The 25044-nt window shown below is 42.7% G+C and overlaps 1 protein-coding gene across 2 annotated transcripts in view; it reads right to left on the bottom strand.

Annotated features, from left to right (window-relative positions):
• The window catches only part of IQCH (IQ motif containing H), a 296182-nt gene that overhangs the window by 21755 nt on the left and 249383 nt on the right, over positions 1-25044 (bottom strand). For both annotated transcript variants that reach the window (XM_053596183.1, XM_053596184.1), the window contains 2 exons: positions 21988-22158; positions 11141-11263 (listed from right to left, as the gene is read on the bottom strand). In XM_053596183.1, the coding sequence (XP_053452158.1) occupies positions 11141-11263; positions 21988-22158 (294 nt within the window). The remainder of the gene's footprint in view (positions 1-11140; positions 11264-21987; positions 22159-25044) is intronic.

The following is a 25044-nucleotide window of genomic DNA, read 5'->3' as shown; positions in this document are numbered from 1 at the left end:
GGGAAGACATTTATAACTCTTTAAGAAAGGTGACCATGAGTCTTCTTAGCCTCCATCCAGAGGGAATAACGGAAGTAAAAGGCTTATACAAAGGTATTTTCCCTTAGCACCCCATAAAACAATTCAGTATTTTATTTTACATGTGAGAGATGTAAGAGTCTACAAGCGGCTCACCAAAGTAAACCTCATTGTAAGCAACATTTCCCCAAGGCAACTCCTATCTATCTGTGCCTCCCAGTCTCTCCCTAGACAATATGCTGTCAGCTTCCCGGTTGCTGTACCCTACTCAGTCCTACTTTCCCAGGTAGCATCTTAGCTATAGATCTTTTTACTTGTATTTATCCATCTTCCCCCACCCCTTCAACCGTATTTAAAATTTTACTCTTGTGTAAAATTCTTTTCAAGCTAGGTAGTAGAAAGCACCACAATAAATACTTCTTTGCTATGTGAACTTGAAAGTGATTTATTTTAAGCCTCAGCTTCCTCATCTACTAAATCAGAACAAGAATATCTACCTTTCAACGTTATTGCAAGAATGAAACAAAAAAGTCTTTCACGATGTATGAAATGCTACCGAAAAATACTAAATACAATAAATGACTGTGGGTGATCCATGGCATAGCTTGAGATCAGGTCTGGTTCTGTTGATCTGAAAAGCCATAAACCAAAAAGGAAAAAACAAATTATCGGCTCAGCCCACATCACTCAAACACTAGTGGAGTGGGGAGTGTGTAACTGCAGTTAAGTGCTCCATTAGGAAAGGGAAAGAATGATGGCCAGTCAGAAGACAGGGATCTGTAGCAATTCTGAAATCCACTGGGCAAACGTTTCAAGGACCCCTATCCTTTGGGTGGAAAATGCTCCTTGATTTGCCTCATTCCACTGGCTTGTTGGGACTCTCTTAGGCTTTCTTCTTTGTGGTCCTTAGCTCTGCCTTCTGAGATTTTATTCCTTTTCCATAATCGTCATTGGCCATGTCTGGAGCAGGCATTAGAGATTCCAATCTTCCTTAGCAATTTAAAAACTTTCTCATTGCGGAGCAAGATGGCAGCCGAGTAACAGCTTCCTTGCATCTGGGCTCCGTGAGTCTGGGGAGATAGGACTCCAGGCATCTCTGGATGGTGGGATCTGCCTATCATCACCCCTGAGAGGATACAGGGAGTCAGCGAGAGACTTCTGGACCCCAAGAGGAGGACTAAAACAGTGGAAAACCAGCAAGTGGTCGTGTGTGTTCAATCCGTCTAAACCCGCCCACAACTTCCACAGGCACGAGAACTTAAAGAGCAAGAGGAAGTGAAAGGAAAATTAGGGCAAGGAAGCAGATAAAAGAAATCACTCATGAGGAAGAATCAGCAGAAAACTCCAGGCAACATGAAGAACCACTCCAGAACAACCCCGCCAAGGGACCATGAGGTAGCTACTGCAGAGGATTCCACCTATAAAGAAATGTTAGGAATGACAGAAAGGGAATTTAGAATACACATGTTGAAAACAATGAAAGAAATGATGGAAACAATGAAGGAAACTGCTAATAAAGTGGAAAATAACCAAAAGGAAATCCAAAAACAGAATCAAATCAGAGATGAATGATATGAAGAATATAAAAAGGATATAGCAGAGCTGAAGGAACTGAAACAGTCAATTAGGGAACTTAAAGATGCAATGGAAAGTATCAGCAACAGGTTAGACCATGCAGAAGAAAGAATTTCAGAGGTAGAAGACAAAGTTTTTGAGATAACTCAGATAGTAAAAGAGGCAGAAAAGAAGAGAGAGAAAGCAGAACGTTCACTGTCAGAATTATGGGACTTTATGAAGCGTTCCAACATACAAGTTATAGGAATTCCAGAAGGGGAAGAAGAATGCCCCAGAGGAATGGAAGCCATACTTGAGAATATTATAAAAGAAAATTTCCCAAATATCACCAAAGATTCTGACACACTGCTTTCAGAGGGATATCGGACCCCAGGTCGCCTCAACTCTAACTGAGCTTCTCCAAGACACATTGTGATGAACCTGTCCAAAGTCAAGACAAAAGATAAGATTCTGCAAGCTGCCAGGAGTAAGCGCCAGTTGACCTACAGGGGCAAATCCATCAGAGTGACCGCAGACTCCTCTAATGAAACTTTCCAAGCAAGAAGACAATGGTCATCTATCTTTAATCTACTTAAACAGAACAATTTCCAGCCCAGAATTCTGTACCCTGCTAAGCTAAGCTTCAAAATTGACGGAGAAATCAAATCATTTATGGATATACAAACATTGAGGAAATTCGCCACAACAAGAACAGCTCTACAGGAAATACTTCAACCCGTTCTGCACACTGACCACCACAATGGATCAGCAGCAAAGTAAGAACTCAGAAATTAAAGGACAGAACCTAACCTCCACACTGATGCAAAAGATAAAACTAAGCAATGGACTCTCACAAAATAAGACGAATAGAATACTACCACACTTATCAATTATCTCAATAAATGTTAATGGCTTGAATTCCCCACTGAAGAGACATAGATTGGCTGACTGGATTAAAAAACACAAGCCATCCATTTGCTGTCTGCAAGAAACACACCTGGCTTCAAAAGACAAATTAAAGCTCCGAGTCAAGGTTTGGAAGACAATTTTTCAGGCAAATGGAATTCAGAAGAAAAGAGGAGTTGCAATCTTATTTTCAGATACATGTGGATTTAAAGCAACTAAAGTCAAAAAAGACAAAGATGGCCACTTTATATTGGTCAAGGGAAAAATACAACAAGAAGACATTTCAATTCTAAATATTTATGCACCCAATTTAAATGCTCCCAGATTCTTGAAACAGACCTTACTCAGCCTGAGCAATATGATATCTGATAATACCATAATAACAGGGGACCTTAACACTCCTCTTACAGAGCTGGACAGATCCTCTAAATAGAAATTAAACAAGGATATAAGAGATTTAAATGAGACCCTAGAACAACTGTGCTTGATAGACACATATAGAACACTCCATCCCAAAGATAAAGAATATACATTCCTCTCATCACCCCATGGAACATTCTCCAAAATTGATCATATCCTGGGACACAAAACAAATATCAACAGAATCAAAAGAATTGAAATTTTACCTTGTATCTTCTCAGACCATAAGGCACTAAAGGTGGAACTCAACTCTAACAAAAATGCTCGACCCCACCCAAAGGCATGGAAATTAAACAATCTTCTGTTGAATAACAGATGGGTGCAGGAAGAAATAAAACAGGAAATCATTAACTTCCTTGAGCATAACAACAATGAAGACACAAGCTACCAAAACCTGTGGGATACTGCAAAAGCAGTTTTGAGAGGAAAATTCATCGCTTTAGATGCCTACATTCGAAAAACAGAAAGAGAGCACATCAACAATCTCACAAGAGATCTTATGGAATTGGAAAAAGAAGAACAATCTAAGCCTAAACTCAGTAGAAGAAAAGAAATATCCAAAATCAAATCAGAGATCAATGAAATTGAAAACAAAAGAATCATTCAGAAAATTAATGAAACAAGGAGTTGGTTTTTTGAAAAAATAAATAAAATAGATAAACCATTGGCCAGACTAACGAGGAATAGAAAAGTAAAATCTCTAGTAACCTCAATCAGAAATGATAAAGGGGAAATAACAACTGATCCCACAGAGATACAAGAGATCATGTCTGAATACTACCAGGAACTCTATGCCCAGAAATTTGACAATGTGAAAGAAATGGATCAATATTTGGAATCACACCCTCTCCCTAGACTCAGCCAGGAAGAAATAGAGCTCCTGAACAGACCAATTTCAAGCACTGAGATCAAAGAAACAATAAAAAAGCTTCCAACCAAAAAAATGCCCTGGTCCAGATGGCTTCACTCCAGAATTCTATCAAACCTTCAAGGAAGAGCTTATTCCTGCACTGCAGAAATTATTCCAAAAAATTGAGGAAGAAGGAATCTTTCCCAACACATTCTATGAAGCAAACATCACCCTGATACCAAAACCAGGAAAAGACCCAAACAAAAAGGAGAATTTCAGACCAATCTCACTCATGAATATAGATGCAAAAATTCTCAACAAAATCCTAGCCAATAGATTACAGCTTATCATCAAAAAAGTCATTCATCATGATCAAGTAGGCTTCATCCCAGGGATGCAAGGCTGGTTTAACATACGCAAGTCCATAAACGTTATCCACCATATTAACAGAGGCAAAAATAAAGATCACATGATCCTCTCAATAGATGCAGAAAAAGCATTTGATAAAATCCAGCATCCTTTTCTAATTAGAACACTGAAGAGTATAAGCATAGGTGGCACATTTCTAAAACTGATTGAAGCTATCTATGACAAACCCACAGCCAATATTTTACTGAATGGAGTAAAACTGAAAGCTTTTCCTCTTAGAACTGGAACCAGACAAGGTTGTCCTCTGTCACCTTTACTATTCAACGTAGTGCTGGAAGTTCTAGCCAATACAATTAGGTAAGACAAAGAAATAAAGGGAATCCAAATGGGAGCAGAGGAGGTCAAACTCTCCCTCTTTGCTGACGACATGATCTTATACTTAGGGAACCCCAAAGACTCAACCACAAGACTCCTAGAAGTCATCAAAAAATACAGTAATGTTTCAGGATATAAAATCAATGTCCACAAGTCAGTAGCCTTTGTATACACCAATAACAGTCAAGATGAGAAGCTAATTAAGGACACAACTCCCTTCACCATAGTCTCAAAGAAAATGAAATACCTAGGAATATACCTAACGAAGGCGGTGAAGTACCTCTATAAAGAAAACTATGAAATCCTCAGAAAGGAAATAGCAGAGGATATTAACAAATGGAAGAACATACCATGCTCATGGATGGGAAGAATCAACATTGTTAAAATGTGTATACTTCCCAAAGCAATCTACCTATTCAATGCCATTCCTATCAAAATACCAACATTGTACTTTCAAGATTTGGAAAAAATGATTCTGCGTTTTGTATGGAACCGGAAAAAACCCCGTATAGCTAAGGCAGTTCTCTGTAACAAAAATAAAGCTGGGGGCATCAGCATACCAGATTTTAGTCTGTACTACAAAGCCATAGTGCTCAAGACAGCATGGTACTGGCACAAAAACAGAGACATAGACACTTGGAATCGAATTGAAAACCAAGAAATGAAACTAACATTTTACAACCACCTAATCTTTGATAAACCAAACAAGAACATACCTTGGGGGAAAGACTCCCTATTCAATAAATGGTGTTGGGAGAACTGGATGTCTACATGTAAAAGACTGAAACTGGACCCACACCTTTCCCCACTCACAAAAATTGATTCAAGATGGATAAAGGACTTAAATTTAAGGCATGAAACAATAAAAATCCTCCAAGGAAGCATAGGAAAAACACTGGAAGATATTGGCCTGGGGAAAGACTTCATGAAGAAGACTGCCATGGCAATTGCAACAACAACAAAAATAAACAAATGGGACTTCATTAAACTGAAAAGCTTCTGTACAGCTAAGGAGACAATAACCAAAGCAAAGAGACAACCTACACAATGGGAAAAGATATTAGCATATTTTCAATCAGACAAAAGCTTGATAACTAGGATCTATAGAGAACTCAAATTAATCCACATGAAAAAAGCCAACAATCCCATATATCAATGGGCAAGAGACGTGAATAGAACTTTCTCTAAAGATGACAGACGAATGGCACAAACACATGAAAAAATGTTCATCATTTCTATATATTAGAGAAATGCAAATCAAAACAACCCTGAGATATCATCTAACCCCAGTGAGAATGGCCCACATCACAAAATCTCAAAACTGCAGATGCTGGCGTGGATGTGGAGAGAAGGGAACACTTTTACACTGCTGGTGGGACTGCAAACTAGTACAACCTTTCTGGAAGGAAGTATGGAGAAACCTCAAAGCACTCAAGCTAGACCTCCCATTTTATCCTGCAATCCCATTACTGGGCATCTACCCAGAAGGAAAAAAATCCTTTTATCATAAGGACACTTGTACTAGACTGTTTATTGCAGCTCAATTTACAATCGCCAAAATGTGGAAACAGCCTAAATGCCCACCAACCCAGGAATGGGTTAACAAGCTGTGGTATATGTATATCATGGAATACTATTCAGCCATTAAAAAAAATGGAGACTTTACATCCTTCGTATTAACCTGGATGGACGTGGAAGACATTATTCTTAGTAAAGCATCATAAGAATGGAGAAGCATGAATCCTATGTACTCAATTTTGATATGAGGACAATTAATGACAATTCTGGTTATCGGGCGGGAAACAGAAAGAGGGAAGGAGGGAGGGGGCTGGGGCCTTGGTGTGTGTCACACTTTAGGGGGGCAAGACATGATTGCAAGAGGGACTTTACCTAACAATTGCAATCAGTGTAACCTGGCTTATTGTACCCTCAATGAATCCCCAACAATAAAAAACAAACAAACAAACAAAAAAAAAAAAACTTTCTCATCTATTTTCTGCCTGTAGATAGTTGAGGATCCAAGGGTTATTTTATATCATGATCAATGACAGACTCTTTTAATACAGACTAATAGAACGAAAGTTTCTTTCTTTCTTTTTTTTTTTTTTTGACAGAGCCTCACTTTGTTGTCCTTGGTAGAGTGCAGTAGCATCATAGCTCACAGCAACCTCAAACTCTTGAGCCTAAGCCGTCCTCTTGCCTCAGCCTCTCAGGTACCTGGGATTACAGGTGCCCACCACAACACTGGCTATTTTTTTTAGAGACAGAGTCTCACTCTTCCTTAGGCTGGTCTCCAACTCCTGAGCTCAAGCGATCCACCTGCCTTGGCCTCCCAGAGTGCTAGGATTACAGGTGTGAGCCACTGTGCCCCACCTCAGACTGATATTTCTCTTAAACTCTCTCAGAAACTGAGCTGGATTTTAATCTATTTGATTTCAATCAGCTACAAGCACACACAGCTACATGTGCAATTCTGTTCTGGGTATACTTCTTAGATTTTTCATATTTCTTTGTTTTCCTGTGTCCATGCTTCTCTCTTTCTCTTAATTTCAGCTATCTTAAGCCTATCAGGATTTATACCCTTTGACTCTTTTTTTCTAAGAGATTCATGGGAATCTCATAGGCAATAAATTTCTAGATACCATAATCTTTTTTGGATCCTTACTCTAAGATACCTTAACTCATTCAGAGGTTTTAATAACATTTTATAATCTGTAATTTGACCCTTATTGTAAGGCTGTTTTAATTGGCTTTTGTTGTGTAAATGCATTTTCAATTTTCTTTTTTGATACTAATTTCAATATCAACTGGGTGGGCTGGGCTATGCTATAGTAATTTATGAAAACCAATTCTTGGTTGTTTATAACAACAAAAGTTATAGTTCTTGCTTATGCTCCATTTCCCACATGGATTGGCACAGGTCTCTGATCACTTAGGGACCCTGGCTGAAGGAGTCTCTGTCTTAAAGTGCTCCCATGATTTCCAAGGCAGGAAAAAGCATATGGCAACCCATGAAGCGACCTCTAAAGGCTTCGGCATAGAAAGGACACAGATTGCTTCTGCTCATATTTCACCGGCTAAAATACTTGGCCATGCCTAAATTTAGGGGGATGGCTGAGGAAGTGTAATTCTGTTATGTGCCTAGAAGGAGGAGAATCAGAGGGTCTGTGAGCAGCCCTGATGAATCCCACCATGGCTGGAGGAAATGACTGCTGGCCGGTGTGGAGCTACTCAGGACCACTGCACGCTGCCTGCGTATGTGTGAGACCAGCCCTGCCCCACACTGTTGCAGGCAGTAAACAGGATGCCTTTCTCCATATGGCTTTCATTACCACTTCATTTCATTAGGAAATCAGTGGGGGCGTTCTGCAGCATTACAGAAATCTCAGGAATGAAACCCACCAAGTCACTTACAAACTCAGCACTGCTCCCTTCCGATATTCATCAAGGAAAAATAAACTCATAGAGTGATCTCATTTCCTTTTTTTTTTTTTCCCTGAGACTTCGGACAAGAACAATATTTGAAATTTCATTATTATAGGAAGGGAAACAGTGCTGTGTAGAAGGACGCTATGACAATGTTGACTTTTGAGGATTCTTCTTTTGGTAGCATTGACAATGACGTATTATTAATGTTTCTTTCACTGGAAAGAGCACCCCTGTTAAATTCAGCCAAGAGTGGGAGCATCAGACAGTGGAGGTTATGCTAGAATTTGAGTACATGATCTTTTTAGGCTCAGCATAACTCAAAGAGGCAATAAAATTTTAGGGAAGTTAATTGTTAAGTATTTTTTTTCTCCTTTGTAGAGATGGCCATAGGGGCTATGAAGACAAATTTGTGCTTCTCCAGCCAAAGAACATGTAAGAGGGACCTAATGAAACATTTCATTTGAAATGGATTCCAGAATTCTTGATTGGGTTGGTAATAATATTTTAGAAATACAGATAGTGGGAAAAAGTCTTAGGAGAAAAAGGCTCATAGTGGGCACCTTGGTATAAGAGAAAGAATAATGCTTGACTTTGTGGACATTATGTGGTCAAACGTCATTTGCACAAAATGGCTGTGTGACCTGGGGAAGATGCTCAAAGTCTTTAAACCCAATGTCCTCACTGTGATACGGTAGAAATAATACCTTCTTACAGGACAGACATAAAGAATAAAAGAGATAATGAAGTGAAAATGCTCACTCAGCTCAGTGGCCAGCACACAGTAGGTGGTCCATAAACCACGTGAACCATGTGCCTCCCCAAGAAAAGGCAGTTAAGAGAGTATGTGGAGAGTCCTGACCAGGGATGGACCCAGGCTCTGGAAAGATAGGGCCCATCTAAGGCAAAATAAAGCAAGGATGATTTCTAAGACTTTCAAGTATTTGTGTGACTCTTCTCACCTCAAATTTTTATGACTCCATTTTTTCTTCTCTCTGTCCTCTTGTACTTTTATTATTTACTCTTGTTTTCTCCGATAACCCCCTCCTTCCTTTTAAATGGATTCTTCCAGGCTGTGAATTTTATCCTCTCTCTTTTCTGCTGTTACCTTTTCTGTCTTCATATTATTCCATCACTCTTTCTCCCCGGTCTGTATTTCTCTTTTCCTCTCATTTCATCTTTCATCCTTTCTAAGTTGTTCAGTCAAGCCCCTTCCTCTATTCCATCCACCTGCTTCCCCTGGGCCACAGCAATCTGTTTCCCTTACTAGAATCTGCCCTTAGAAAGGGATCTGATCAACTCAAAGACAAAGGCATAAATAAAGTGTGGTGCTTTACTTTTCCCAGGGATACTAGAATTTCACTCAAATACAGAGCTTGAAGGCCAAGAAATAACTCTCTAATAATAATTTCAGGCAACAGAAAGTGACCAAGCACATTTACTTTTCAGCAGGAGACTTTCCCTGCCAAACAAACTTACTTACAGAGCTTGTTATACCCCGGTATTTTAGAAGAACATAAAATAAAAAGATTCGGATAAAGCTAGAGTTAGACTCAGCCACTGTCTGGTACATGGAAAAATATCAGTCTAATAGGTTTTGGGCTAAAAACTATTTAATTCCAAAGGGATTATGTGCAGCAGAGGCAACAATTAATTTCAGGTAAATCAGTTCAATCTGGCTTTTTGTTCTTTCTCTATTTTATCAATTTTAATGTAATTTGCAAGGGAATATGAGCTCCATTACTTGTGTCTGCAAACAGCATGAATCAATCTAACCAAAGGGCCTTATGCACCCTGACAGTGGCCTGGCAGTGTGGTGGGGACTGCCATGTGTCAGCCAGACCATTCTAGTCACTACTGGCTCCCTGTGCTTAAAGTCTGCATGCTTTCATAGGCCTATAAAAATATCTGATCCCTGAAAAGTATATGGATTCTCAAGTGTGAAAAATATAACTTAATCAATGTAAAATTTAATATCTACAAATCAAAACAATTATCATTTGTCTACTGCTCATTCTTATGTCATTATATTTACATTATATTTAATGTGGGAGGTGAATATATTTTAACATGTTTGATGTGATGGAGACGGGTCTTCCACAAGTAAGAGTGTGCAGAGTCATTCAAAGGTCGTTTCAAGACCCCGAGTGTCAGAGATTTGAAAATCAGAATCAAAGTGGGAAAACATGAAACTATTTTTCCAGAGTAACATGAGTCTCTAGGCCCAAAGTAGAGGTTCTATTCATATTCCAGGTGGGAGACACTACATCATATTTGCCCCATCCAGCTATATTAAGATGCAACATCTTGGCAGAGGTCCCAGATACCATTGGAAATAGACCCAACCTAGAGAAAACTTTTATTTTCAGAACCCCCCCCTCCACAAATTACTATATATAGGTAGGCATAGCCATGGACTAAATTGTGTCCTAACCCCCACATGACAATATTGGAGACAGGGCTTTTAAAGAGGTGATTAAGGTTAAAAGAGATTATAAAGGTGTGCTCTGATTGATAGAATTGATTTTTTCTTTTTAAGAGATGGGGACTTACTATGTTGCCCAACAGGTGGGTCTCAAACTCCTGGCTTCAAGTAATCCTCCCGCCTCAGCCTCCCAAGTATATGGGACTGCAGGTGCATGCCACTGCACCAACTGAACTAGCCCTTGTAAAAGAGACACCAGAGATCTCTCTACCACATGAGGACACAGCAGGCAAGAGGACAGCCAACTAGAAGCCAGGGACTGAGCCCCTACCAGGAACCAAATCTTCCAGAGCCTTGATCTTGGACATCCCAGCTCATCAGACCATGAGAAAGAAATTTCTGTACTTTGAGCCACCTTCGCAGTGCTATTTTGTTATAGCAGCCAGAGCAGACTAAGAAAGAGGAGATTGCTCAGTAGCTGGGATAGGGTCAGAATGCTCAGGGCATGCTTTAGGATCAAGAAATGGTCCCCTGAATGCCTCCTGAGTCTGGCGCGCTGCATGGTGTTTGTTTTACCAAGGTGGGTGTGCAAGTCTGGGACAGAGCTGAACTTCTCAGGACCAACTGCTGCCGCCTGTGAGTCCTTTCTGCCCTTCCCCAAGCAGCATGCAGTTTTCCTCTAGATAGATGATTGATGGGTATTTAAAGAGTATCTGATGAAGGGGCACCAAATTACTAGCTACCTAGATCACCCACAGGCGCACATTTGGTCCACCCCTGGCTGTGACCCTTCATACCTCCAGGTCATAGCCGATGCCATGGGCCCTACACATCTGCAGAAAAACATAGTGGAAAACCAGCGAGAGGTTGTTGTGCTTCAGCTGGGTGGTCATCACCGCATAGCGACTGGCTGCTGATGTCTGGAAAATAGCACAGCTGAATGTTAGGTTTTTAAACAAATACTTCAATAAGCTTTTAATTTTAGAATAACTGTAGATTGACAGAAAAAGTTGCAAAGATAATTCAGAGAGTCCCCATATCCCCACACCCGCTTCTACTGTTAACATCTTACATCGCTGCGTACACCTATCATAGCTACAGAGCCACATTGCCCCCTCTGTATCAATGCAAGCCCACGCTTGCTTTATTTGGACATCATTAAGTTTGTCCTTAATTCCCTCTCTCACTCTCTCTCGCTTTTGTTTAGGATCCCACCCAAGATATTTGCTTGTTATTTAGTTGTCGTATCTTCTTAGGTTTCTCAGACTTTCCCTGTTTTTGACGATTGTAACAGTTTTGAGGAGTACTGTTCAGGTATTTTGTAAAATGTCTCTCAGCTGGGGGTTGTCTGACGTTTTTCTCATGACTAGACGGCGGTGATGTGTTTCTGAGAGGAAGGGCACGGAGGGAAACTGCCGTGATCATCATCTCATATGACATCTGTGTGACTTATCACTAACGGTGTTAACCTTCGTCACCCTGGCTACATTAGCAAAGACTTTACGGGTTCTCCCCAGGAAGGACCCTTTCCCCCTTCCCATACTATACTCTTTGGAAGCAAGTCAGTAAGCGTAGCCTACCTCCCCGAGGTGCCAGTCTTAGAAGTTTGACACTAACCACTTGTTCTGTTTAGGAAACTGCTAAACGGTTTAGCAGTTTATCTTACTTGTCTTACGTCCCCATCAATGAGAGGCATCCTAAAGAGACTGGTGCTAGTAGGCCGAAAATATTTTGATTATTCACTTCCTAAAAACATTTAAATTTTAATATGTACAAAACGAAGTATCAGCTCCTGGCAGTTTTTGTAGCATGTTCTTTGTGAGATGCGATGTGTGAGCCTTTGACGATCAGCCGTGTTTCTCTTTGCAAAGCAGGAAATTTGGAGAACTGCGTATAGGGCCATGACCAGCCTTAGGGCAAGAAGACGAAGGCGCCTGGCTCAGCTCTTGAACTTTGGGGACCCTCAGAAACTTGGTGATTTGGAACAGGAGTAGGAAAAGGACATACTGCTGGTCCACAGTTGGCTGTGAGGGAGCCTAAGTGACCAGACAGATGCTCATCAGGCCTTGGGCCTCTCTGTCTCTGAGCTCACATGGGGAGGACTGGGGCTAAGTGCCCTGCAGGGAATGGACGTCTTTTCCTCTCTGTCTCTCTCTCAACATACAAATGCACAAAGTCAGATTCATAGCTATTTTTTATGAGCTACTTCCCACCATGTGGTATCTTTTTCTTCAACATTCATATGAAGGACTGTATCTGAGGGTCATGTCACCACTACCAGTAATTGAGGGTCCTCTTCCCACGTGTCAGCAGAGGTCACATCCATGGGCGTGGTAGCCCCCATACAGGCTGATGCCTCTTGAGTGTGCCTCATTTGTAGCCACTGGGATTTTTTTTTTTTTTTGCAGTTTTTGGCCAGGGCTGGGTTTGAACCCACCACCTCCGGTATATGGGGCCGGCGCCCTACTCCTTGAGCCACAGGTGCCGCCTGGGATTTTTTTTGTTTTTAATAAGAGAAAATCTATTGCACCCTCATAGGCTTCACAACCTAACCCATCATAAGTTGTCCCCCCAGCAGTGTCCCTTCCATCACTGAGGGCAGGCACTGTTTGCTTTCTGCATCTCCAGGTTGGGTGTGATGCTGTCACTGAACAAGCACTCGGAGTTCATGGAAGGAACAAAGTAATGATGACATGACACAGATAATCAGGTGGACAGCATTTCCCCCTGACTTAAGGAAACTCTTCAAAGGATATAATTCAGGGGACTTCCAGTCTGTAAAAGTGTTGGGGCACAAGCAGGTGATTTACAAGGCTCAGAGGACAGTGATCCCGTCCCTAAAGAAGGACAACTCAGACCAATCACTCCAGATCTCGGTCCCTGGAGGACAGTGTGGCTCTGCTGAACTAAGCAGGAACGATTGGTGAGGTAGCAAGAACCAGCTAAGAGAGGTTCTAGCTTAGCTGGTTAGTCAGCCTGGAAGGCGAAGGCCACCAGGCCTGCGTGCCCTGCCATGCCAGCCTTGCCACGCTCCTGCCTTTGCAGTGAAGGCCCCGAAGCGTAAGCTTTTGCACATGGATGTGAACTGTAAATACTCTGGAATTCCACCGTGGTTATTGAGCATGTAATTGCGTGGTAATTGCCATGAATTCACAAGATAATTCCAAGGTTATTTTTGTCTTCCAAACTTGTCTTATGCTGCCATAGTACACTAACCAGGCCCAGCCAGCAACAGAGGCAGGCAGGCATCTGGTAGCAGGATCAGCTCCGTGCTGTGTGTCTTGGCTCCAAAGCACAGCAGAAGCGCTCACTGCCCAGGAGTACATGATTACTGGAGTACAAGTAAGGACAGGCCACCCTGAGGTTTCTTCTCTGTGGATGCAGACTGCAGCTCCCTCTCCTCCCAGACCTTGGACGGTGATTCGTAAAGAATCTGAAAGAAGAACCAGGATAATTGTTTCACGTCTCCCAGCTGCCTCTTCTTTTCCATAACCATCCTAGTCCAGACCTTTATTGCCTGGAGAGAAGAATACAAGCAGGATTCTACAGTGGACGGTTGTATGGAGTCGGAAAGACCGAGTTTCAAACCCAATGAGGCCACTTACGTGTGATCCTATTTATATCATTTATCTATTCTGACTTTTTCTTTTGAGCAGCAATGAGGTCTTACTATGTTGCCCAAGCTGGTTTCAAACTCCCTACCAGGAGCAATCTTTCTGCTTCAGTCTCTCAAAGGGCTGGGATCTCAGGGGTGAGCTACTATGCCAAACCCTTCTCTGACTTCTGATGATTAAATAAACACCTAGCACAGCACTCACAGCAACCTCAAATTCCTGGGCTCAAGTCAGCCTCTTGCCTCAGCCTCCTGAGTAGCTGGGACTACAGGCACCTGCCACAATGCCTGACTAGTTATTCTATTTTTAGTAAAGTCGGGGTTCTTGCTCTTGCTCAGGCTGGTCTCGAACTCCTGAGTTCAGCTGATCCACCCATCCTGGCCTCCCAGAGTGCTAGGATTATAGGTGTGAGCCACCACACCTGGCCAGTTACTGTTCTTTTAAAGGAATTTCGACCCTATAATAAATCCAATTTCCCAGCTGTGCCTTCCCTTGCTGATGCCCCGTCTCCTGGGATTCCTAGCAGCACCACCAGATTGATCATTTTTCCGAAACACAGCTTGGTCAATGTCATTCTCCTCCTCAGAAGTCTTTAGTGTCTTCTTCTTGCCCGAGGCTGAAATCCAGACCTTGACTTGATGGGCAGATGTGCCAAACCTGCTCAGTGCACTACTCCAAGCACCTTTCCTGCACCCCTCTTCTGGACTCTGCTCCAGCCCGACTGGTTTGCTGCCTTCTCCTACCAGACCACGGGCTCTCTTTGGGCTCTGTTCTGTTTGCTGGGGGAGGTCTCCCCACTCCTTGCTGCCTGGTGACTGCCCTAGACCTTAAGGTATGACCAAGTTCTATGTTCTTAGTAAAGCATGCCCCTGCCAGTCCACAGTCATCTCTCCAGAGAACTCCAGCAGCAGGTTGAGGGTCTGTCACTCAAATGGCACTCAGATGAGGCCTTAGGGTTTCCCTTGTGCTGTCTATTTCAATGCCAGCCTCTCTGTTTTTCAACTTCTTGAGGACAGCATCTTTGTTAAATGTCTTTATACCCCTGATGTTTGGTGAAATTCCTGGCACATATTTAATACTAAACAAGTATGTTATAATAATGCTAATAATGATGGACATACAAGATACACCTACTTTGTAAAAGACTTAACCAATTTCACAGTTTCTACAGGAAGAAACGGTTGTTGGTGTTGTGTTGTCTTACCTCCATCCTGTAGCACAGGTGACAGAACAGTACAGAAGGAAGGGTTAGAGGAGCGTACTAAGACCCTGAAACAGTGTCTGGCTCACAGCGAACACTCGGTAAATTTCAGCAATTACTACCACACAATAAACTAAATAATTCCACGAATAAGGTCAATTATTTAATATAACCAACCAACCAATGAAACTTTTTCTCAGAAAGTAACTTGAGGCTGGGCGCGTGGCTCACACCTGTAATCCTAGCACTCTGGAGGCCGAGGTGGGTGGACTGCCTGAGCTCAGGAGTTTCAGACCAGCCTGAGCAAGAGCCAGAACCTGTCTATACTAAAAGTAGAAAAACCAGCCTGGCGTCGTGGCGGGTGTTTGTAGTCCCAAGTACTCAGGAAGCTGAGGCAGAAGGATTGCTCAAGCTCAAGAGTTTTGAGGTTGCTGTGAGCTATGATGCCACAGCACTCTACCCAGGGTGACAGAGTGAGACTCTGTCTCAAAAAAAAAAAAAAAGAAAAGAAAAAGAAAAAGAAAATGACATGAAAAAATCAGAAGACCTGGGTTTGCTACTTACTAACTTTGTGACTTGGGCAACTCCTTACTTTACTTAGCCTCAGTTTCCTATTCTGTAAAATTGGTATAATAATTCCCACCCTATCTACTTCTTGGAGTTCTGAGGATCAAATAAGCTCACATATATTTAAAGTATAAAGCACTAGGCAGATAAACATACCATTATTAAAAGGTTGATTTGTGTGATCTACTCTCTTCCGTGTTTGTATAATTTATTTAAATTTTCCAAGGATCAAAAATGAAGTCACAATTTGGAAATACCTATTTAAATTAAAAATTCATATGTCCTTCAATCTAACAATTCAACTTTTTGGAATGTATTTTAAACTATACCTAAAAGGTACAATATGAGGTATATACAAAGTTATTCACTGCACTATATATTTTGTTGTTGTTTTGGTTTTTTTGAGACAGAGTCTATGTCGCCCTGGGTAGAGTGCCGTGGTGTCACAGCTCACAGCAACCTCTAACTCTTGGGCTTAAGAGATTCTCTTGCCTCAGCCTCCCAAGTAGCTAGGGCTATAGGTGCCCACCACAACACCTGGCTATCACTGCGCAATTTGTTATATGAAAAAGCTGGAAATAATCCAAACATCTACCAACATAGGAAATGCTAAATTATGTAGTAGAATGAATAACTTAACACATCGGAATGACTTGTAGCTATAGAAATGAGAATGTTCTTCATGAAATGTTACCGAAAGCTGTCCAAAGAGTGAGATTTTGAACAGCAAATATTAGAGGATACATTTTGGGTAAGAAAAGGGGAGAAAGATCATCTGTGTGTGTATTTACTGGCATGCGTGAAAAGACCCTCATAGAGGGTGTACCAACACTGAGCATGGTGGTTCCCTTTGTGGGATGAGGTGGGGACTGGGCCAGGGGAAGGACACTGGCCAGTCAGTGTCCGACTGGTTCTACTTCTTGTGTTTTAAACTGTGTGAGTAAGGCCAGGTGTGGTAGCTCATACCTATAATCCTAGCACTCTAGGAGGCTGAGGCGGGTGGATTGCTTGAGCTCACGAGTTTGAGACCAGCCTGAGCAAAAGTGAGACCCCCCCCATCTCTACTAAAAATAGAAAAACTGACACAAGAGGATCGCTTGAGCCCAAGAGTTGGAAGATGCTGTGAGCTATGATGCCATGGTATTCTACCTAGGGTGAGAGCGTGAGACTCTGTCCCAATCAATCAATAAAAAAAAAAAATAAACTGTGTGAGTATATTACATACTTCAAAAAATTAAATGTATGATTAAATTTGATTTTGAGGACAAATTTTGTAAATACATATTTCATGCATATTTTTAGTGTATGAACTGTTTACGTCTAGAAAAACATAGTCAAGCTTTTCTACATGGTTCACAGTATAAGTGACACTTTCTTTTCGTACTCTTTGTTATTTATCTGGAAATCGGTGCCATCTAGGAAACCTGTACCATATCTGCTTATATTTCTTCCTTTCTTTTGGCTTATATTTCTTTAAATAATCCACAGCTCCTCCATGACCATCTCACCCATTCAGTGCTTCTGAGTCTTGGCTGAGCTCAGAGCCCCTAAGGAGCCAATGGATAAAGGCAGTATGCCTGGAAACAGCCTCATCACATGGGGAAATGAATCCCCCTTTGGAAGAAGAGCTTTCTCTATGTCCTCACCAAAATATTTCTTTAGGAATGAGCTTCAGCTCTACTCTGGGGCCAGATCATCAACTCTGAGCCAGTGAAAAGCAAGCTGGACAGCCCTGTGATTAAACACGCAGGTGGAGGTTAAATCCTGGCAGCACCACTTGCTTGCCTAGTGACCTTTAACAAGTTGCTTAACAGCTCTTAACTTTGGTCTTCTCTAAAAATGAACATTAGGCAAATGCCTAATATATTGGACTGTAAAAAGATTCATGTAAAGCACTTAGTAAAGTAGCTGGGATGTAGTAAAGGCTCCATACATTTGCATGTTATTATCATATTAATACATGCATTATATTTATCTGATGACCTACCTGTGTGCACTTTGATAAACTTGGAGCAGTCTGCTCCAAATCATTTTTTTTTGAAGTAGAGTCTCACTCTGTCACCCTGATAAGAGTGCAGTGGTGTTATCATAGCTCACTATAACCTCAAACTGCTAGGCTCAAGTGATCCTCCTGTCTCAGCCTCCAAAGTAGCAGGGACTAGAGGCATGTGCCTTGATGCCAGGTTAATTTTTCTATTTTTTGTAGAGACAGGGTGTCATTCTTGCTCAGGTTGGTCTTGGACTTCTGATCTAAAACCACCCTCCAACCTTGGCCTCCCACAGTGCTAGAATTGTAGGTGCGGGCCATGCAGCCGGCCTGCAACTCATCCTTATGGCCTCTGTGTTTAACAGAGATCCTGGCACAAAGTAGGTGTTGAGTGAACACCGGCTGAATTTACTTGTAGTTGGTTGTTGTGGAAAGTATTAACTGATGGCTACAGTAATGGCTGATGAGGACCTTTTACAACAATATTACCTCTTTCTGAAAGATTCTACAAGAAGACCTTTTAAGGGAAGGCTGCAGTACCAAGTGACTGGTCCTTCCTGTGTCCCCTTATGGGAGACGTCCCTTCCTTCTGCCCTCCACAACACAGGAGGCTGCCTGGACAAGCCTTAGACACCTTTCTGTAGTCCCCGCAAGACCAAATCCCTCAAGAGGCCTTGGGGATTATTTTGCCCTCCCTTATTTTACAAATGAGGGTGATGACATCAGGGAGATTAGAATTCAGGATTTCTCAGTACCTTTCAGAACACTGCTCTTCACTACAAATTACCACTGGCCACATCTGGCATGTGTGGGGATTTCAGAGGTTAGCCTTTTCCAGTAAAAAAGAAAAAAATTTAAAAAAGACGAAAGATTACTGGTAGAAATCTAGTCTTATTAAACTACCTTTCTAAATCACAATCTAACAAGAATGCTTCGAGCCAAATAAAGGAAGCTTGAAATACTCCTTTTCACTGGAGAATATAATTTTATTTCAGCCACAATTTAAATTGATTTCGTTCTGAGCACCAGCACTTGAAGTGTAGAGCATATTCTATTTTCGCCATGATACTTGTTTTGACAGTGATGCATTTCAGTTGACATAGTTGAAATCCTTATGTAATGAATCTCTGCCTGAAAATTAATCATGTTTATAATATTCTGAGAATTAATAACACCCATTGCTCAAATCATTAACTTAAAAAAGGAGCTTCCAAAATCTGTTGTCGGCAGGAAGGGACCACAAATAAATGAATGTTTGATAAAATAATCCAAGTAGCAGTTTAACAAGCGTAAACTCGAATGTGGCTGCAATAACACAGAACTATTGTTTAAGGGTTGGCAGAGGCTGATGAGGTTCTTCTTTCAGTCAGGAAGCAGGCAGCCACATGCATAATGAACTGCTCTCTGAATTATTAATGTGTTGCTTATTTAGCCTCATCTGTCTAGAAGATAATGTATCCTAACTCTAATGAGTGATTGGTTTTGTACATAATTACAGTAGCAGCAGTAGAGGGGAAATGTGCGCCTTCAAAGAAGGAGTTCTAAAAATAAAGTCATCACACAAACTCTGTTGTTGTTGCATTCTAGCAAAATCAAACCTGAAGCATTTGAGAATTTATAATAAATTACAGGAGACAGAATCATTATTAACATCATAATTTAACACAAAAGGTTTTACTTAATCATTCATTACAGATCGTGTTCTGTTAAAATGTGAATAAATGACTTGGGTTGTTTTAAGATGTTTGTGAAGATATTCCCTTTCGGCCACTCACCAGCTGTGGTGTGGAGGGTCCAGGGAGAGAGGGGAAGAGCGAAAACTGACAGAAAAGGGTAACAATTTATGCCAATTCTGAGGGAACGTTAATTAAGAGTTAAAAAACAGTTAGGTGAGATCTTTTCATTTCTAAAACATGTGCATCTGGGATTTTCCAGACTCTGTTTATACCTGGAAGTTGTCATTTGTGGAAGTTGCTGGATCAGAAGCTCAGGGACCTGGTCTAAATGGGTTTAAGTGACAATTCTGCCACCTGTTTCTGATGGGAAACAGCCCTTCGGAGAGTCCAGAGGAGGATTGGCTTTCCCCCTGCATGGCACAGAGTTAAAGGGGCAAACTGGAAGCGTTTCGAGGTATTAGCTCTGGGTGCGCTCTCATGATCACCCCGGTCTCAGCGGTGTGGTTCCTTTTCTTCAGTCTTCCAAGGTGGCCGTCAGCTGACTGGTCACAAACCTGACGGCCGCACAGCATGTTCACACTTGTTAAGGAGCTTGGAAATTCCAGTTTGCTCAGGAATTGTACCGTGTGTGCCTGTGTACACGCTTCCTTCTAAAAGAGGCATTTGCCTTATTGTTGCTCATCACACCTCCCTTTCGTGTGTGCAGCAGCTCCTAAAGTGTGTAAGACACTTGATCACAGAACTCCCATACCCTCTAGCCTGTAGATAGGAATGAAACCCATAGCAACATGGGAAAATGGGAGAGTCCTAGTTCACAGTGCAATTTCTGCTTATAGCCTTCAGAAGTAACGTTCTTCAATGCAGCAGGTTGCCTTTGGAAGTCTTGTGTTGAAACCATCTCAATTTCCAGCTCCCTTTTAGAAATGCCATGGGGTTAGGCTCACTAGCCAGCAGGGCTCAAGTCTGATTGCTGTCTCTCCTGCTGGCATGGAACTTAGGGCCCCAGGCCTCAGGTCTCTTTGGTGAGATGGGGTCAGACCTGGGAAGATTCTCAGCAAGGTCCTGGAACCTAATGAAAAGAGGTCTGTTCTCTCCAGTCCAACTCCACTTCTGTTCCCAATAAGCTACCGGATCAAAAGGATGCCTTTGAGTACGGGCCCTGCTACTACCTTACCAGACAAGTGGATGAGGAGCGGAGGAGGTAGGAGCCCCCCAAGATATCAGGTTCGCCCTCTATGGTGACTGTAGAGGCCCCGGGCAGAGTCAAACAAAGGTTCTTTAAATCTTGAGGCATCTCCTGGACCAGTGGTTCTCAACCTTCCTAATGCCGCAGCCCTTTAATACACTTCGTGTGGGTCACAACCCACAGGTTGAGAACCGCTGTCCTGGACCCAAAGGGGTTCAGCAGAGAGGCAGGAAATGCTGCTCTGAAAAGGCATCTCGGATATGAGTGTGGGGTCCTATTAACCACCAGAGTTTCTCTTTCAACTGGATGACACATTTGAATTTCAAGTAGAGGTTCATTTGCAAAACAGGTGTGAAGCCCAATTTTGTACTGGAAGGTGGAAGAAACCTCTGGCAGCTGTTGGAGCAGCTGTGGTCAGAGAGGGCCGAGGGCCATCTGGTCCTCCTGACCTTTGCTGTCTCACCCCAAGACCAACTTAGCCAGCTCAGACAAGCACCCACTATCCCCACAGAGATCTGTGTGGTGCAGGGTGCTGAAGTTGGCAAACCTCTCCCAGCTGCAGGACCCTGGCCCCAGCCATCCCTCATAGGGCTAATGAGGAGAAGGGGGACCGTGGCAGTGGGAAGCGACAGATCACAGGGGCTCACAACTGTACTGGGAAGTGCAGTTTTCCTGAAGGTTGCCAGAGTCATTTCAAAATCAAACAGAGAGGGGGGACATACTCAGACCACTTTTGCCCTCATCACCCTGACTGCAGTGTCTGCTTAGCCTGAGGGGAGAGGCCCGAGGCAGGGATCTCACAAAGACTATTATATACCTACTGTGAGCAGGTGAAGGCCGAAACTTGGGGGGATCTTGCGGAGGGACAGGAGGGGTCAGCTTGAGGTGCTTTAGCAGCTAGACTCAACGTGAATTAGTGGCTATCTAGATGTGGGGCTTTGGGGGTATCTTTCCAGCCTCTGGCCTGATCCACAAACAGGAAGGACAGGAAGAAGAAAGGTGACGAAGGCAGTTTTGGACAGCTTGACCCTGAGGTCCCCAAGCAGAGAAATTTTGTAGAATTTTGGATCTGGGAGTCTGAAGCTCAATACAAGAAATTGGGTCTAGGAAAACAGGGGTGTTGTCAGAAATAGCTGGTGACTGGGCAGTGAGCAGAGGTGGACTCGCCCAGGGAAGTGAGAAGAGAGCCCCACGCTCTTTTGCACACCCATAGGTGGCTTTCTCTTTCTGGAACGCCCTCCCCCTTTCCTCCCACTGATGCGTTCACAGCCCGGAACCCATTTCAGACAGATTCAGTGACTTGTCTGAAGCTCTTTCTTCTTTCTGTGTTCAGAGAGGCTGCCACAGAAAACCCAGGAAATGGCAGGTGACTGCTGTTGAACACAAAGCAATCGGGAAACGTCTGCTGCTTACCGGCAGTGACAGAGGCTTCATGCGGTTCGTTTTCTTCTTTCTCTTTGGAACAAAGAGGGGCACTTCGAGGGTGCCCAAACTGCAATCCAGATGGCCATTGGTCAGGTATAACATGAGCTGAGTCAGGGCCAGCTGGTCACTATAGAAGAGGTTGAGGCCCGTTGCCCACACCTGATTAAAATAGAAAGCAAAAGAGTGAGGGTGATACCAGCCAAGAGCAGAAAAAGCACCAACTCCCCCAGCCAGCCCAACCACCAGCCCAAGCAAAACCAGGACCATGTGGCTTCCTGGAGTAGGTGCTTTTGCTTCTGTTTCTACATCATTCAACTGAGGGACTGAGTCTTATTCCAATAGGAAGATGTAAGGTTCTTTTTTCTTTCTTTTTTTTTTTTTTTGAGATAAGAGTCTCACTATGTTGGTAGAGAGCTGTGGCATCATAGCTCACAGCAACCTCAAACTCTTGGGCTTAAGCGATTCTCTTGCCTCCGCCTCTCAAGTAGCTGGGACTACAGGCGCCTGCCACAACGCCCGGCTATTTTTTGTTGTTGCAGTTGTCATTGTTGTTTAGCAGGCCCAGGCTGGGGGCCTCAAACCCGCCAGCCTTGGTGTATGCGGCCGGCACTCTACCCACTGAGCTACGGGCGCCGCTTGATTTAAAGTTCCCGTGGAAAGTTACAGATATATGTGGGCAAGACAACCTAATGCGCATGCCTAGTTCCAAAAAGCTCAAGTTGACTTTAGTTTTTCTGCCCATGGCCTGCCATTTCTAAGGTAGTGCAAGGTTTTCCACTGAGAAGAATGAGACCAGACAGAAGCTTCGGAGGGTGGGGAACGGAAGTGGAGCAGAAAGAAGGAAAATGTGAGTAAATATGAGAAAAGGGCAGTTTGCCCTGATTTTGGAAAAAATGGTGACTTTCAGTATGAAATTTAAGGGAAACTTACGGCTGGCCTGTCTGTCTTAGCTCCTCCATCACTTCATAATGAGAGGGCAGGATATTCTTTTTTTTTTTTGAGACAGAATTTCACTCTGTTGCCCTGGCTAGCGTGCCATGGTGTCATAGCTCACAGCAACCTCAAACTCTTGGGCTCAAGCAATCCTCTGGCCTCAGCTTTTTGAGTACCGGGACTATAGGCACCCACCACAAAGCCCAGCTAGTTTTGCCATTTTTTTAGAGATGGGGTTTTGCTGTTGCTCAGGCTGGTCTTGAACTCCTGACCTCAGGCAATCCACCCGCCTCGCCCTCCTAGAGTGCTAGGGTTACAGGTGTGAACTGCTAGGATTATAGGCATGAACCACTGTACCTGGCTCAGAATGTTCTTATTTTACCACCCCACATGTCACAGTATTCTCAACTGTCAACAGGTAACACCTTATCCTAGTTGTATTACAGGATTATGAGAAGAATACTACCATGTAACAAGAATAAAAATGCTATGAAAAATAGACATGTAAGTTATAAGTTAATGTCAACTACCGGTAATTGATTAATGACCATTAATTCCTTTGGCAAATGTTTACTGAGCATCTACAATGAGCTAAACTGGCGATGACAATAGTAAGTCATGTGCTACTCTTGCCCTCTTTTATGGCAGATCAACCTTCATTACCCTTGTCATCCTCCAGCCCCACACTGAATCCAGAAGCATCCCCAGAATCCCTCTCAGTTCAATCTTCAGAAATATCATCGTCTTAGACACTGGAGAGTCAGAGATAAAAAGGTGCAGGTCCTGCCATGGGGAAAGTGAAGGCCGGATACATACATGTCCCATTGAACAACATAATGCAGGCATCCTCAAACTTTAAATTTAAACAGAGGGCCAGTTCACTGTCCCTCAGACTGTTGGAGGGCTGGACTATAGTTAAAAAAAAAAAAACTATGAACAAATTTCTATGCACACTGCACATATCTTATTTTGAAGTAAAAAAACAAAATGGGAACAAATACAATTACACTACCGCATGTGGCCCACGGGCCATAGTTTGAGGACCCCTGACGTAATGTAATACGTGATGTAGCATGTGCCATCAGTATGGACAAAGTGCTACTGAAGCAGAAAGAAAGGATGGGCTGGGTTTGCCTGGTGAAGTCAGGGCTGTATCGTGAAGGGGACGTGTGAGCTTTTTTTTTTTTTTTTTTGAGACAGAGTCTATAGCTGTCACTCTCGGTAGACTACCATTGCGTTACAGCTCACAACAACCTCCAACTCTTTGGCTTGATCGATTCTCTTGCCTCAGCCTCCCAAGTAGCTGGGACTATAGGCACCCAACATGATGCCCGGCTATTTTTTTTGTTGAGGTTGTCATTGTTGATTTTAGCTGGCCTGGGCCAGGTTCAAACCTGCCAGCCTCGGTGTATGTGGCCGGCGCCCTATCCACTGAACTATGGGTGCCACCCAGGACATGTGAGCTTTAAACAAGTAATAAAACTATCACTGGCTCCCATGTATCAAGGACCCATGGGTCCTCGTGTGCTAGGAGCTTCACCAATATCTCAGAGCTTTACAAGAACCTAAAAAATAACAGTTCCAAGTCACAGATGAAGAAACAGAGGTTCAAGGGAAATACCAGACCCACACAACTAGGAAGTAGCTATGCTGCAATTTCAGTCCTTTTCTGCCTGGCTCCAAAGAGGACCCTCTTATTATTCCCTGCTGGAGGAGAAGGCACTGCCAAGCCTTCCCTGTACCAATTCTCCAGTCAAATTAGAAGCTAAAGTTGTGGAAGACCAGAACATGTTCTTGTTTAATATGCTCCATGCCATGGAAATGTCTTGTGGAGAAAACATGAAGTATTATTTTCCTGGAGTATGCTGCAATTAGCAGTAATGCATTTTCACTGTAGGAAGTTGGAAACTAACACATTTTCATGAAGACTTGATTAAACAGTGTTTCCTCTTAGAAGGCCTCCATGTGCCCCACTCACCAACTCTGTGTGTTAAAATACATAACACATCTGCCCTAGAGTGGACTCTTCTCAAACAGCACTAGCACTGAGTGACTTGAGTAAGCATTGAATGTAAATGGCATCATTATAAGGATATTAAGGGGTCAAACTGT

The sequence above is a fragment of the Nycticebus coucang genome, chromosome 6, assembly GCF_027406575.1.
Source record: "Nycticebus coucang isolate mNycCou1 chromosome 6, mNycCou1.pri, whole genome shotgun sequence".
Taxonomy (NCBI): Eukaryota; Metazoa; Chordata; class Mammalia; order Primates; family Lorisidae; genus Nycticebus; species Nycticebus coucang.
Note: the sequence above shows the minus strand (reverse complement) of the source record. Positions and strands in the feature narration are given on the sequence as shown.